Source organism: Lampetra planeri, chromosome 68, assembly GCF_965212315.1.
Source record: "Lampetra planeri chromosome 68, kcLamPlan1.2.h2, whole genome shotgun sequence".
Taxonomy (NCBI): domain Eukaryota; kingdom Metazoa; phylum Chordata; class Hyperoartia; order Petromyzontiformes; family Petromyzontidae; genus Lampetra; species Lampetra planeri.
In genome coordinates, this window is record NC_136173.1 from 54,214 (window position 1) to 68,966 (window position 14,753).

A 14,753-nucleotide genomic window follows, 5' to 3' on the forward strand; every position below is an offset into this window, starting at 1 on the left:
TCACAGTGACACTGGGGGGGTCACGGTGACACCGGGGGGGGGGGTCACGGTGACACTGGGGGGGTCACGGTGACACTGGGGGGGTCACGGTGACACTGGGGGGGGGGGGTCACGGTGACACTGAGGGGGGTCACGGTGACACTGGGGGGGGTCACGGTGACACTGGGGGGGTCACAATGACACTGGGGGAGTCACAATGACACTGGGGGAGTCACAATGACACTGGGGGAGTCACAGTGACACTGGGGGAGTCACAGTGACACTGGGGGAGTCACAGTGACACTGTGGGAGTCACAATGACACTGGGGGAGTCACAATGACACTGGGGGAGTCACAATGACACTGGGGGAGTCACAGTGACACTGGGGGAGTCACAATGACACTGGGGGAGTCACAGTGACACTGGGAGGGTCACAATGACACTGGGGGAGTCACAATGACACTGGGGGGGTCACAATGACACTGGGGGAGTCACAATGACACTGGGGGGGTCACAATGACACTGGGGGGGTCACAATGACACTGGGGAGTCACAATGACACTGGGGGGGTCACAGTGACACTGGGGAGGTCACAGTGACACTGGGGGAGTCACAGTGACACTGGGGGAGTCACAGTGACACTGGGGGAGTCACAGTGACACTGGGGGAGTCACAGTGACACTGGGGGAGTCACAGTGACACTGGGGGGGGGTCACAATGACACTGGGGGGGTCACAATGACACTGGGGGAGTCACAGTGACACTGGGGGAGTCACAGTGACACTGGGGGAGTCACAGTGACACTGGGGGAGTCACAATGACACTGGGGGAGTCACAGTGACACTGGGGGAGTCACAATGACACTGGGGCAGTCACAATGACACTGGGGGAGTCACAATGACACTGGGGGAGTCACAATGACACTGGGGGAGTCACAATGACACTGGGGAGTCACAATGACACTGGGGGGGTCACAGTGACACTGGGGAGGTCACAGTGACACTTGGGGAGTCACAATGACACTGGGGGAGTCACAGTGACACTGGGGGAGTCACAGTGACACTGGGGGAGTCACAGTGACACTGGGGGAGTCACAGTGACACTGGGGGGGGGGTCACAATGACACTGGGGGGGGTCACAATGACACTGGGGGAGTCACAGTGACACTGGGGGAGTCACAGTGACACTGGGGGAGTCACAGTGACACTGGGGGAGTCACAATGACACTGGGGGAGTCACAGTGACACTGGGGGGGTCACAATGACACTGGGGGGGTCACAATGACACTGGGAGGGTCACAATGACACTGGGGGGTCACAATGACACTGGGGGGGTCACAGTGACACGGGGGAGTCACAGTGACACTGGGGGAGTCACAATGACACTGGGGGGGTCACAGTGACACTGGGGGAGTCACAGTGACACTGGAGGGGTCACAGTGACCCTGGGGGAGTCACAGTGACACTGGGGGAGTCACAGTGACACTGGGGGGGGGTCACAATGACACTGGGGGGGTCACAGTGACACTGGGGGAGTCACAGTGACACTGGGGGGGTCACAGTGACACTGGGGGGGTCACAATGACACTGGGGGGGTCACAGTGACACTGGGGGAGTCACAGTGACACTGGTGGAGTCACAGTGACACTGGGGGAGTCACAGTGACACTGGTGGAGTCACAATGACACTGGGGGAGTCACAGTGACACTGGGGGGGTCACAGTGACACTGGGGGGGTCACAGTGACACTGGGGGGGTCACAATGACACTGGGGGGGTCACAATGACACTGGGGGAGTCACGGTGACACTGGGGGTGTCACGGTGACACTGAGGGGGTCACGGTGACACTGGGGGGGGTCACTGTGACACTGGGGGGGTCACGGTGACACTGAGGGGGTCACGGTGACACTGGGGGGGTCACAGTGACACTGGGGGGGGTCACGGTGACACTGGGGGGGTCACGGTGACACTGAGGGGGTCACGGTGACACTGGGGGGGGGGTCACGGTGACACTGGGGGGGTCACAATGACACTGGGGGGTCACAATGACACTGGGGGGGTCACGGTGACACTGGGGGTGTCACGGTGACACTGGGGGGGTCACGGTGACACTGAGGGGATCACGGTGACACTGGGGGGGGTCACGGTGACACTGGGGGGGTCACAGTGACACTGGGGGGGGTCACGGTGACACTGGGGGGGTCACGGTGACACTGGGGGGGTCACGGTGACACTGGGGGGGTCACGGTGACACTGGGGGGGTCACGGTGACACTGAGGGGGTCACGGTGACACTGGGGGGGTCACAGTGACACTGGGGGGGGGGTCACGGTGACACTGGGGGGGGGTCACGGTGACACTGGGGGGGTCACGGTGACACTGGGGGGGGGTCACGGTGACACTGGGGGGGTCACGGTGACACTGGGGGGGTCACAGTGACACTGGGGGGGTCACGGTGACACCGGGGGGGGGGTCACGGTGACACTGGGGGGGTCACGGTGACACTGGGGGGGTCACGGTGACACTGGGGGGGGGGGGGGTCACGGTGACACTGAGGGGGGTCACGGTGACACTGGGGGGGGTCACGGTGACACTGGGGGGGTCACAGTGACACTGGGGGGGGTCACGGTGACACTGGGGGGGTCACAGTGACACTGGGGGGGTCACAATGACACGGGGGGTCACAATGACACGGGGGGGTCACAATGACACTGGGGGGGTCACAGTGATACTGATGGGGTCACGGTGACACTGGGGGGGTCACGGTGACACGGGGGGGGGGTTCACGGTGGCCCTTGGTGCTATTTATTTTTGGCGGTATTTATTTGGTGGTATTTATTTGGTGGTATTTATTTTCGTGGTATTTATTTTCGTGTTGTTTATTTTTGTGGCATTTATTTGGTGGTATTTATTTTCGTTGCATTTATTTTCGTGGTATTTATTTTGTGGTATTTATTTTGGTGGTGTTTATTTTTTGGTGCTATTTATTTTCGTGGTATTAATTTTCGTTGTTATTTATTTTCGTGGTGTTTATTTTCCTGGTGTTTATTTATTTCCATGGTATTTAAAACAGCGGGTAAACTCCGCCCCAAAGCGAGCGCGCGCCGAGCAGGGGAGGGTCTTGAGACGTGGGGCTGCTGCACGCACGCAGACAGCCGCAGTAGCATCCACAGCAGCAGTAGCAGCAGTAACAGCAGCAGCAACAGCAGCAGTAACAGTAACAGCAGCAGCAGTAACAGTAGTAGCAGCAACAGTAGTAGCAGCAACAGTAACAGTAGAAGTACCATCAGTAGCAGCAGTAAAAGTAGCAGCAGCAGTAGCAACAACAGCAGCAGCAGTAACAGCAGTAGTAGTAGCAGCAGTATCATCATCAGCAGTAACAGCAGCAGTAGTAGCAGCAGTGTCATCATCAGCAGTAACAGCAGCAGTAGTAGCAGCAGTATCATCATCAGCAGCAGCATCAGCTCGCCGTTTCAACTCCTCATCATCATCAGCAGCAGCATCAGGAGCTCCACCGTGGGAGGCGACTGGCAAGGCGAGAGTGGTGCAGGCAGCGATGATGATGAAGATGATGATGGTGGTGGTGTCTGCCTAGCCTCGCATCAGCAGAGGATCGAGGCGGTGAGAGACGCGGTGCTGTGGGTGAGTTTGGGTGGGTGGGTGTGTGGGTCAGTGTGGGTGGGTGGGTATATGTGTGGGTGAGTGGGGGTGTGTGTGGGTGAGTGTGTGGGTGGGTGTGTGTGTGTGGGTGACTTTGTGTTAGTGTGTGAGTTAACGTGGGCGAGTGTGTGTGAGTGTGTGTGTGAATGTGTGGGTGAGTGTATGGGTGAGTGGGGGTGAGTGCGGGTGAGTGTGTGGGTGAGTGTGTGGGTGAGTGTGTGGGTGAGTGTGGATAAGTGTATGCGCTGTATGTGATTGTGGATCCCCCTAATAGAATATCTTCGCCGGTTAGAAACATTTAGGCTGGCCTGTCTATGATCCATCCTGGGTTTAACCAGGCTGGATTGTGGGAGGAGCTCACAAATCCTTGAAAGATCTGGGCAAAGTCCCATCGGTGAGCTCCTCCGGCAGGCAAGGCTGCATTGGCTGGGTCACGTAGCCCGCATGCCCAGCCACCGCATGCCTAAACAGCTTTTCGGCCGGATCGAGGGGGCTAAACAGGCGCGGCACGGGCTAGAGAAGAGATGGAGTGATGTGGTACAGGAGGACGTGGAGCTGAGTGGACTTGCCAATGACTGGTACCAGCGGTGTCAAGATCGGCATCAGTGGAGGAGGCTCGTGAAGGACGCTACTGGGCAGTTGGAGGCAGTCGCCCTCCAACAACAACGGAGGGCAGAAGATTGACGCTCACAACAACGAGCGGAGCGCCGGGTGGATAAAGCACAGCACGTTGGCACAGTAGGGGGCACAGGTGGTGCATCAGTCAGTCGTCTCGGTCATCTCAGTCAGTCGACTAGTGGCACCTGCTGGGTCTGCCCCGTGACCTCCTGCCAGCGGGCGTTCGACGCTTCACGTGGCCTCAAGGTGCACATTGCCTGGCACAAGCGTCGTGGTGACGTCACCGCCACTGAGTGGCGAATGGCGGTTGTTGCTGTAGGTGTGTGAGTGTGTGTGGGTGAGTGGGGGTGTGAAGTGTTAAAAACACAAGTATTTATAATCCGTAACGAGCGTACGTTCTTGAGAAATTAGTTTTCAATTTAGTAGAGTAATGTATAGTAGTGTATAGTGTAGTGTATAATGTAGTGTATAGTAGTGTATAGTAGTGTATAGTGTAGTGTATAGTTGTGTATAGTAGTGTATAGTGTAGTGTATAGTGGTGTATAGTGTAGTCTATAGTGCAGTGTATAGGAGTGTATAGTAGTGTATAATGTAGTGTATACTATAGTGTATCGTGCAGTGGAAAGTAGTGTATAGTGTAGTGTATGGTGTAGTGTATAGTGCAGTGTAGTGTATAGTAGTGTAGTGTATAGTGTAGTGTAAAGTGTAGTGTAGTGTATAGTGTAGTGTATAGTGTAGTGTATGGTGCAGTGTTGTGTATAGTAGTGTATAGTGTAGTGTATAGTGTAGTGTAAAGTGTAGTGTATAGTGTAGTGTATAGTAGTGTATAGTGTAGTGTATAATGTAGTGTATATCGTAGTGTATAGTAGTGTATATTGTAGTGTATAGTGTAGTGTATTTTATAGTGTAGTGTATAGTGTAGTGTATAGTATAGTGTAAAGTGTAGTGTATAGTGTAATGTATAGTAGTGTGTAGTAATGTATAGTGTAGTGTATAGTGTAGTGTATAGTGTAGTATATAGTGTAGTGTATAGTGTGGTATATAGTGTAGTGTATAGTGTAGTGTATAGGGTAGTGTATAGTGTAGTATATAGTGTAATGTATAGTGTAGTGTATAGTGTTGTGTATAGTGTAGTGTATAGTGTAGTGTAATGTACAGTCGCGTAGTTTGTCAACCCAGATGATGAACATTTAAAAGCGGCATCGCAGCTCCCGGCAGTGGCTTACGAACATCGGAAGCGGAGGAGCGTTCCAGACGGCCACAGCAGCGGCACAGTCTCAACGACGATGATGATGATGATGACCTCGTGACCGCCGCCTTTATCCGACGGTTTAGCTAGAAGCCTCCGCGGCCACTGCTGCTGTGAGGATGGCGGTGATGGTTTATAGGCCCTGGACGAGTTCAGCGGCGAGGTGGTTCGCCCGTGCAACGAACTGCGACCTTAGTGCTCGAGTCAATCCATTGCGGTGGCCCTTGAACTCTTAGGCACCATGGTGCTGACTAGGCCTCGGCAAGGTAAGGTAATTTACCCTGTTTACCTGGTAAAAGGGTCAAGGTAAAGGGTAAAGGTGTCGACATTCCAAGGGCTAAGTTAAAGGGAAGGGTAAAGGTAGCGCGAAGTATTACCCGGTAAATACGGTGCCTTGTTTACCGCTAGAAGCTCCGTGGCTCAGTCCGTGGCCTCCATTTAATAAGTTATATTTTAAAAATATATTTTAACACGCTTTTATGAAATGTACTATTATTGGCAGAACTCCACGACTCCAGGAAGTGGCCCCGAAGCTTGCCACAGCGTAAGGGACTATGGTTATTTACAGCCAACGTCAGTTGAGCGTGGACAATTAGACCCAAGCCGAAACATACAGTGAGGGAAAAAAGTATTTGATCCCCTGCTGATTTTGTACGTTTGCCCACTGACAAAGAAATGATCAGTCTATAATTTTAATGGTAGGTTTATTTGAACAGTGAGAGACAGAATAACAACAACAAAATCCAGAAAAACGCATGTCAAAAATGTTATGGGTGTCTATGGATCTCTATGTGTTTCTATTGGTCTCAATGTATCTTTAAGGGTTTCTATGGGTCTCTATCGGTCTCTATGTGTCTCTATGGGTCTCTATGCATCTTTATGGGTCTACATGTATTGCTATGGGTCTCTATGTATCTCTATGTATCTCTATGGGTCTCTCTGGGTCTCAAACTCCCTAATTGTGTTCAGCGTGTGTGGCCGCTTTGAATGTCCACGTGATGAATTCACTCTGTGGAGCTGTCATTTGGGATAGCCAGCGTCGTTTCACTGGGGGCCATACTTGGTGTTTAATAACACGCAAGAGTTCGTTGTAAATGTGTAGCGATGAAAAACGAGCCAGGGCCCAGTCAGTCCTCTGTATTCGGTACTCCGACTGCTTTTTCAGTGGCTCTGTCATTATTCGTATTACTACTACAGGGACTATTTTACTTATAGCCATTCGACTTACAAACCTTCAGAGATATGAACAAACATGTCCCCTATGTGTCCAGTTGCCTGTTCGGATTGAGATGCGTAAGTTGAACTGCCGTGCAATGAATTGCGGTGGTGGCATCTTAATCTGAAAAACGTGAAGAACCAGTGACATCTACGTCTGCAGAACGTGAAGAACTAGTGGCACCGACATCTGCAGAATGTAAAGAACCAGTGGCATCTACATCTGCAGAACGTGAAGAACCAGTGGCATCTACAGAATGTGAAGAACCAGTGGCATCTACATCTGCAAAACGTGAAGTACCAGCAGTATCTACATCTGCAGAACGTGAAGAACCAGAGGCATCTACATCTGCAGAACGTGAAGAACCAGTGGCATCTACATCTACAGAATGTAAAGAACCAGTGGCATCTACATCTGCAGAACGTGAAGAACCAGTGGCATTTACATCTGCAGAACGTGAAGAACCAGTGGCATTTACATCTGCAGAACGTGAGGAACCAGTGGAATCTACATCTGCAGAATGTAAAGAACCAGTGGCATCTACATCTACAGAACGTGAAGAACCAGTGTCATATACAGAACGTGAAGAACCAGTGGCATCTACATCTGCAGAACGTGAAGAATCAGTGGCATCTACATCTGCAGAACATGAAGTACCAGCAGTATCTACATCTGCAGAACGTGAAGAACCAGTGGCATCTACATCTGCAGAACGTGAAGAACCAGTGGCATCTACATCTACAGAACGTGAAGTACCAGCAGTATCTACATCTGCAGAATGTGAAGAACCAGAGGCATCTACATCTGCAGAACGTGAAGAACCAGTGGCATCTACATCTACATAATGTAAAGAACCAGTGGCATCTACATCTGCAGAACGTGAAGAACCAGTGGCATCTACTTCTGCAGAACGTGAAGAACCAGTGGCATCTACATCTGCAGAACGTGAGGAACCAGTGGAATCTACATCTGCAGAATGTGAAGAACCAGTGGCATCTACATCTGCAGAACGTGCAGAACCAGTGGTATCTACATCTGCAGAACGTGAGGAACCAGTGGCATCTACATCTGCAGAACGTGAAGAACCAGTGGCATCTACATCTGCAGAACGTGAAGAACCAGTGGCATCTACATCTGCAGAACGTGAAGAACCAGTGGCATCTACATCTATAGAACGTGAAGAACCAGTGTCATCTACAGAACGTGAAGAACCAGTGGCATCTACATCTGCAGAACGTGAAGAACCAGTGGCATCTACATCTGCAGAACGTGAAGAACCAGTGGCATCTACAGAACGTGAAGAACCAGTGGCATCTATATCTACAAAACGTGAAGAACCAGTGGCATCTACAGAACGTGAATAACCAGTGGCATCTATATCTACAAAACGTGAAGAACCAGTGGCATCTACAGAACGTGAAGAACCAGTGGCATCTACATCTGCAGAACGTGAAGAACCAGTGGCATCTACATCTACATGAGATTATACAACTTTTACAGCCATCCCCCGTGTTTAGTGCACACAGCACGTTGTTGGACTTAAGAACAATTCGATTTACGAGCAGACCCTCTGGAAACTGAACTCGTTCGTAAGAAGAGGGGTGGTGGGGTGGGGTGGGGGAATTCCCTTTTCACTACCAAAACGCCTTGTGGACGTTTTATTCTTCTGCCGTTTCAATTCGAATGTGATGTTGACTTTGTTTCCGCGCACACAATCCTGTTAAGCCAGTTAACCCACTCGGGTGTTTGCACGTTCGCGTGTGTGTTGTAGCAACGCCCCGAAGCCGCTACCTACCAAAGTGCCATTTGATTTGACACATAGTAGGAGCAGCAGGGCTCTGGGCGACTAATATTTCCATAGTAGAGGGGTGGGGTTTTTTACGTTCTTTAGATTTCCGTGAATATAAATGTCGCATCGTTAAACCCAACCAACACCACACAGCACAGCCAATGAGAATAGCTGCCAACCCAGATGGCTCACCCCGTGTTCCTGTTCAGGGAAATTGAGTTTGCAGGTCCGTATGGCGTACTGCCGTTTCAACACGGGCACAAAATAAAAAAGTTTATTTTTGTGTTTTTCCCTCGTGATGTGATTTATAGGACTAACATTGAGATTTATAAAGGGGTACGGGGTGACCTTTAATGTCTGAATGTATCTGTAATGAGGTAGGCACTGATAATGTGTGTGCAGATATGGAGACCCACGTAGACCCACAGAGATACACAGAGACCCACAGACACACACAGAGACCCCACAGAGACCCACAGAGATACATACCTGTCAACTCATACGGTTTAACCGTTTCAATACGGGCACAAAATAAAAAAAGTGTCTATTTGTTTCTCCCATGTGATGGAACTTTGTGTCGGATGAACGTTGACATTTATAAGGGGAACGGGTTGACCAATAAGGTTTGAATTGGTCTTCAATAAGGTAGGGCACTGAGAAGGGGTTGACAGGTATGAATTAGTAAGCGATTTGGGTCACGTGAACATAGACGTGACCAATTAGTTACTTAGTTCAGCACTAAGCGGTTGTGTGTTGGAAATTAAACCCACTACAACGTTTACAATTATATTGGAGTGTATAGTGTAGTGTATAGTGTAATATACTAGTTCAGCACTAACCGGTTTTGTGTTGGAAATTAAACCCACTACAACGTTTACAATTATAGTGGAGTGTATAGTGTAGTGTATAGTGTAGTATACTAGTTCAGCACTAACCGGTTCTGTGTTGGATAATAAACCAATACAACTACATTTACAATAATAGTGTAGTGTATAGTGTAGTATACTAGTTCAGCACTAACCGGTTTTGTGTTGGAAATTAAACCCACTACAACGTTTACAATTGTAGTGGAGTGTATAGTGTAGTGTATAGTAGTATATAGTAGTGTATAGTGTAGTGTATAGTGTACTGTGTGTCTTGTATGTAGTGTATAGTGCAGTGTATAGTGTAGTGTATAGTGTAGTGTATAGTAGTGTGTAGTGTAGTGTATAGTGTAGTGTATAGTGTAGTGTATGTAGTGTATAGTGTAGTGTATAGTGTAGTATACTAGTTCAGCACTAACCGGTTCTGTGTTGGATAATAAACCCACACTACTACAATTACAATAATAGTGTAGTGTATAGTGTAGTGAATAGTAGTATATAGTAGTGTATAGTGTAGTGTATAGTGTACTGTGTGTCTTGTATGTAGTGTATAGTGTAGTGTATAGTGGAGTGTATAGTAGTGTATAGTGTAGTGTACTTTTACTATTCGAGTACATTCTAGATTTGAAGTTTTCGTGACTGCACGGATCCATACTCTTGGTTCTATCGGTAAAGTCACGTGGGTGAAGATAATAAAACAAATAAAAGATATAAAATTAATTAATTAAATTAAATCACAACGTTTCGATTGCAACACAAGCAATCATCATCAGGTGTGACAACCACAGCAAGACATTTTAGCGATGATTGCTTGTGTTGCAATCGAAACGTCGTGATTTGATTTAATATATATTTTTTTATCTTTTATTTTTTTATTTTATTTACCTACGTGACTTTACCGAAAGAACCAATAGTATACATTCGAGTACAATAGTAGTATTCACAGTTGTAAATGTTGTATAGTTGTAAATGTTGTGGGTTTTTAACACTAGCAGTATTGTAGTGTTGTATAGTTGTGAATGTTGTGGGTTTTTAACTCTGGTAGTATTATAGTGTTGTATAGTTGTTAATGTTGTGGGTTATGAACTCGAGTAGTATTGTACAGCTATGAGTCAGCCAAGGGGGTCTCACCTGGAGACGCAGATTGTGGATTGTGCTCAGGGCGCTCTCATTAACTCACTTTGTCATGCCGCGCATGCCACCACACCGGTATTTGTGGGTGGGTGGAAGGGGGTGGATGTGGGTAGGTGAGTGTGGGTGGGCTGGGTGAGTGTGGGTGGGTGAGTGTCTGTGGGTGAGTGTGGATGGGTGATTGTGGGTGGGTGGGTGTATGTGGGTGAGTGTTAGTGGGAGAGTATGGGTGGGTGTGGGTGGGTGGGTGAGTGAGTAGGTATGGGTGAGTGTAGGTGGCTGGGTGGGTGATTGAGTGTGGGTGAGTGTTTGTGCCTGGGTGGGTGAGTGTGGGTGGGTGATTGTGGGTGGGTGGTTGGGTGAGTGTGGGTGAGTGAGTGAATAGGTATGAGTGAGTGTAGGTGGGTGGGTGAATGAATGTGGTGAGTGTTTGTGCCTGGGTGGGTGAGTGTGGGTGGGTGGAGGTGGGTGAGTGTTAGTGGGAGAGTATGGGTGGGTGTGGGTGGGTCTGTGGGTGAGTGTGGGTGGGTGAGTGTGGGTGGGTGAGTGTGGGTGAGTGAGTGTGGGCAGGAGACTGCCAAACAACAGGGAGTGGCTCTTCTTCTGAACAAAAGAATGAAGGGGGCATGGGAGAGTGGTGGTTTGGGAAGCTGTAAGCCCCAGGCTACTTTGGGCTCATCTTCCCATCACCCAGATGCGAGGAGTGGTGGTCATGGTTACTTATGCCCCCACCGAAGACGAACATCCATGGAGGGATGCAGGCAAGGCCGATGAGTGAGATGCTTTCTGTGACCTCATGTCACAGGTGCTGGCTAAAGTGGCCCCTCGGGACAGAGTCATCTTGTTGGGTGACTTCAAGGCCGGAGTTGGTCATGATGCTGGCACCTGGTCTGGAGTTATTGGAAGGCATGGGTCAAGATCAGCTAAATAACAACGGCAGGAGGCTGCTAGATATTTGTGCAACCCATGGGCTTGTAATTACCAACACGCTGTTCCGGCATCGGCGCATCCAAACAACATCATGGATGCATGCCGGGTCCAAGCAAGAACATCTGCTGGACTACATAGTGACGGAACAGCGGTTGCGAGGACATTGCCTTGACACCAGAACCGACCGTGGAACTGATCTGCCCTCTGACCATCGACTTGTCATCTGTAAGATGCGCCTGCCATTTTTCCACTCCGGTGGTGGGTGTACACCCAGGGCCCCATTCAAACCCAAGGTGGCCTGGTCTCAGCTAGCTGATGAAAGTTGCAAGCGAGAATTTCATCATCACTTGCGGCTGGGGGTTGGCATCGTCCCCCACTCCTGCTGATGTCGAGGGAAAATGGGCGAGGTTTACGACTGTGACTCATGCAGCTGCAATGACTGCTTTGGGTACGCGGTCCAGACCTCCCCAGAGACCCTGGCTGACAGAGGAGGTGTTCAGGCTGGCTGAGAAAAAGCAGCAGGCCCACTCTCATCGTCTACAGAGTCCCACGTCAGAGAATGAGGAGGCTTACCGCAGCCTTTGCTCGGAAGTTCGGAGAGCCGTGAGGTGCTGCAAGGATGGGTGATGGTCGCGGGTTGCTGAAGAGATGGAGTCTGCCTCAAATGCCCGCGATCACAAATCGCTCTTTAATTCCATCAAAAAGTAACCTGCAGCGCCACACCTATAACCATCATTAGGGGAAAGAACAGTGATCTAATCTCCGACCCCCAGGAACAGGTTTGCAGATTTGCTGAGCATTTCTGTGAAGTCCTGGGGGAGGGGAATTTCCTCAGCCTAGAAAATATCGTGGGACAAAGTGGGGATGACCCTGCCAAGGCTGCGGTGCCTCAAATATTGGAAGAAGAAGTCACCCCCTGTGAGTGGCTGGCTGAGGTGCCATCTGTTGAGGAAGTATTGAAGGCGATCCAGAGTCTGAGACCAAGAAAGGCACTGGGCAGAGATGAACTCCCAAGCAAAATGCTGAGGGAGGGTGGCGTTTGTGCACAGACTGCCTTACATGACGTCATAACAACAGTCTGGACCACTGGACGGGTTCCGCAGGATGGGAAGGATGCCCTGATGATCCCCCTTTTTAAGAAGAGGGACCGCACAGACTGTAACAACTACAGGGGCATCTCACTCTTCAGTTTGCCAGGAAAAGTCCGGGCAAGGTTATTTAACATCGCCTTGCCAGGCACGCTGATGAGAGGCTTGCGGAGCCCCAATGCGGTTTAAGGAAAGGGCGGTCCTGCACAGATGCCATATTTTCTGTCCGTCTGCTACAGCAGAGGTGTAGGGAATTCCAACAAGACCTACATCTCTGCTTTATTGACATAGTCAAGGCCTATGACACCATCAGTAGTCCTGGGCTCTGGGTTGTTTTTCGTGCTTTCGGAGTCCCTGACCCTCTGCTCACGATCATTAAGGACCTTCATGATGGTGAGCGGGCCCAGGTAAAACTACGTGGCCGGGAGTAGGAGCCATTCCCTGCATACCTTGGGGTGCGACAGGGATGTCCTCTGGCTCCCACATTAGTTGACATCTATTTTGGCCACGTAGTTCGTGAAGCCTTCAATAGCCGTACCAGAGGAATTTACATTTGGTACAGATACAATGGGAGGCTGATCGATGCCTGGGTGCGGTCAAGGGATGGCTCCCTATTGCTCAACCACGTTATGTTTGCCGATGATTTGGTAATAGCTGCTCATTCAGAAGAGGAGTTGGAGACGCTGCTGCTGAGACTGGAGCGTGCCACTAAGAGGTGGGGCCTTACCATCAGCCCCACCATAACTAAGCACCTGCCTGGGTATTTAGTACCATCGGACACTCCACCCCACGGGGCAGTAGTGGAGAGAGTGGAGAGTTTCCCATACCTGGGCAGTGTGATCATGACCGTTTGTGTGGTTGTCTGTGTGTGTGTGTGGTTAACTGAACCCTGTGGGAGCCTTAGTCTGGCTCTGTGAGCCTCAGTGATTAACATTGAACCCTGTGGGAGCCTCAGTCTGGCTTTGTGAGCCTCAATGATTAACACTGAACCCTGTGGGAGCCTTAGTCTGGCTCTGTAAGCCTCAGTGATTACTGGACGGGGCCATGTACAGTCAAATCTTGGGTGAGAACCTCCTTCCCTTAGCCAGGGCATTGAAATTGGGTCGTGGATGGGTATTCCAGCATGACAATGACCCAAAACACACGGCCAAGGCAACAAAGGAGTGGCTCAAGAAGAAGCACATTAAGGTCCTGGAGTGGCGTAGCCAGTCTCCAGACCTTAATCCCCTAGAAAATCTGTGGAGGGAGCTGAAGGTTCGAGTTGCCAAACGTCAGCCTCAAAACGTCGATGTCCGTGGTGGCGGTTTCATGTCGCAGCGGAACGTGCACAGCCGTGAGCTCCGGCGCAAGACGACGAGGAGGAGGAGGAAGAGGAGGAGGTGAGTGGTGAGGAGGAGGAGGAGTCAGCGATGTGGTCCGTGGGGATCTCCCGGGCGGGGAGTCGAACCTGGGCCTGGACGCTGCTGTGGGGATGGGGACTCCTCGTGGCACGGGTCGGTACTGGTGACGCAATGGCGACAGCAGGTGACCCTACACACACTTACACACACTCGCACACTCACTCATACACTCACACACACACATTCACACACTCACTTACACACACTTACACACACTTACACACACTCAGACTTACACTCACTTACACACTCACACACACACTCACACACTCACTTACACAGTCACTTACACACTTACACACACACTCACTTACACAGTCACACACACTCACACACACTCACACACTTACACACTCACACACACTCAGACTTACACTCACTTACACACTCACACACACTCACACACACACACTCACACACTTACACACTCACTCATACACTCACACACACACATTCACACACTTACACACTCACACACACTAACACACTTACACACACTAACACACACTCAGACTTACACACACTCACACACTCACACACACACTTACACACACTAATACACACTTACACTCACTTACACACACTCAGACTTACACTCACTTACACACTCACACACACTCACACACACACTCACACACTTACACACTCACTCATACAACAACAACCGCCATTCGCCACTAAGTGGCGGTGACGTCACCACGACGCTTGTGCCAGGCCATGTGCACCTTGAGGCCACGTGAAGTGTCGAACGCCCGCTGGCAGGAGGTCACGGGGCAGACGCAGGTGCCAGGGGTCGACTGACCGAGATGACCGAGATGACTGGCTGATGCA

General features: G+C 50.4%; 1 protein-coding gene across 1 annotated transcript in view; it reads left to right on the forward strand.

The window, feature by feature from the left end:
• Positions 1-3,137: 3,137 nt before the first annotated feature.
• The window catches only part of LOC144737337 (uncharacterized), a 34,991-nt gene continuing 23,375 nt past the window's right edge, over positions 3,138-14,753 (forward strand). The window contains exons 1-2 of the mRNA XM_078619995.1: positions 3,138-3,620; positions 13,840-14,046. Of these exons, the coding sequence (XP_078476121.1) occupies positions 13,932-14,046 (115 nt within the window). The 5' untranslated portion in view covers positions 3,138-3,620; positions 13,840-13,931. The remainder of the gene's footprint in view (positions 3,621-13,839; positions 14,047-14,753) is intronic.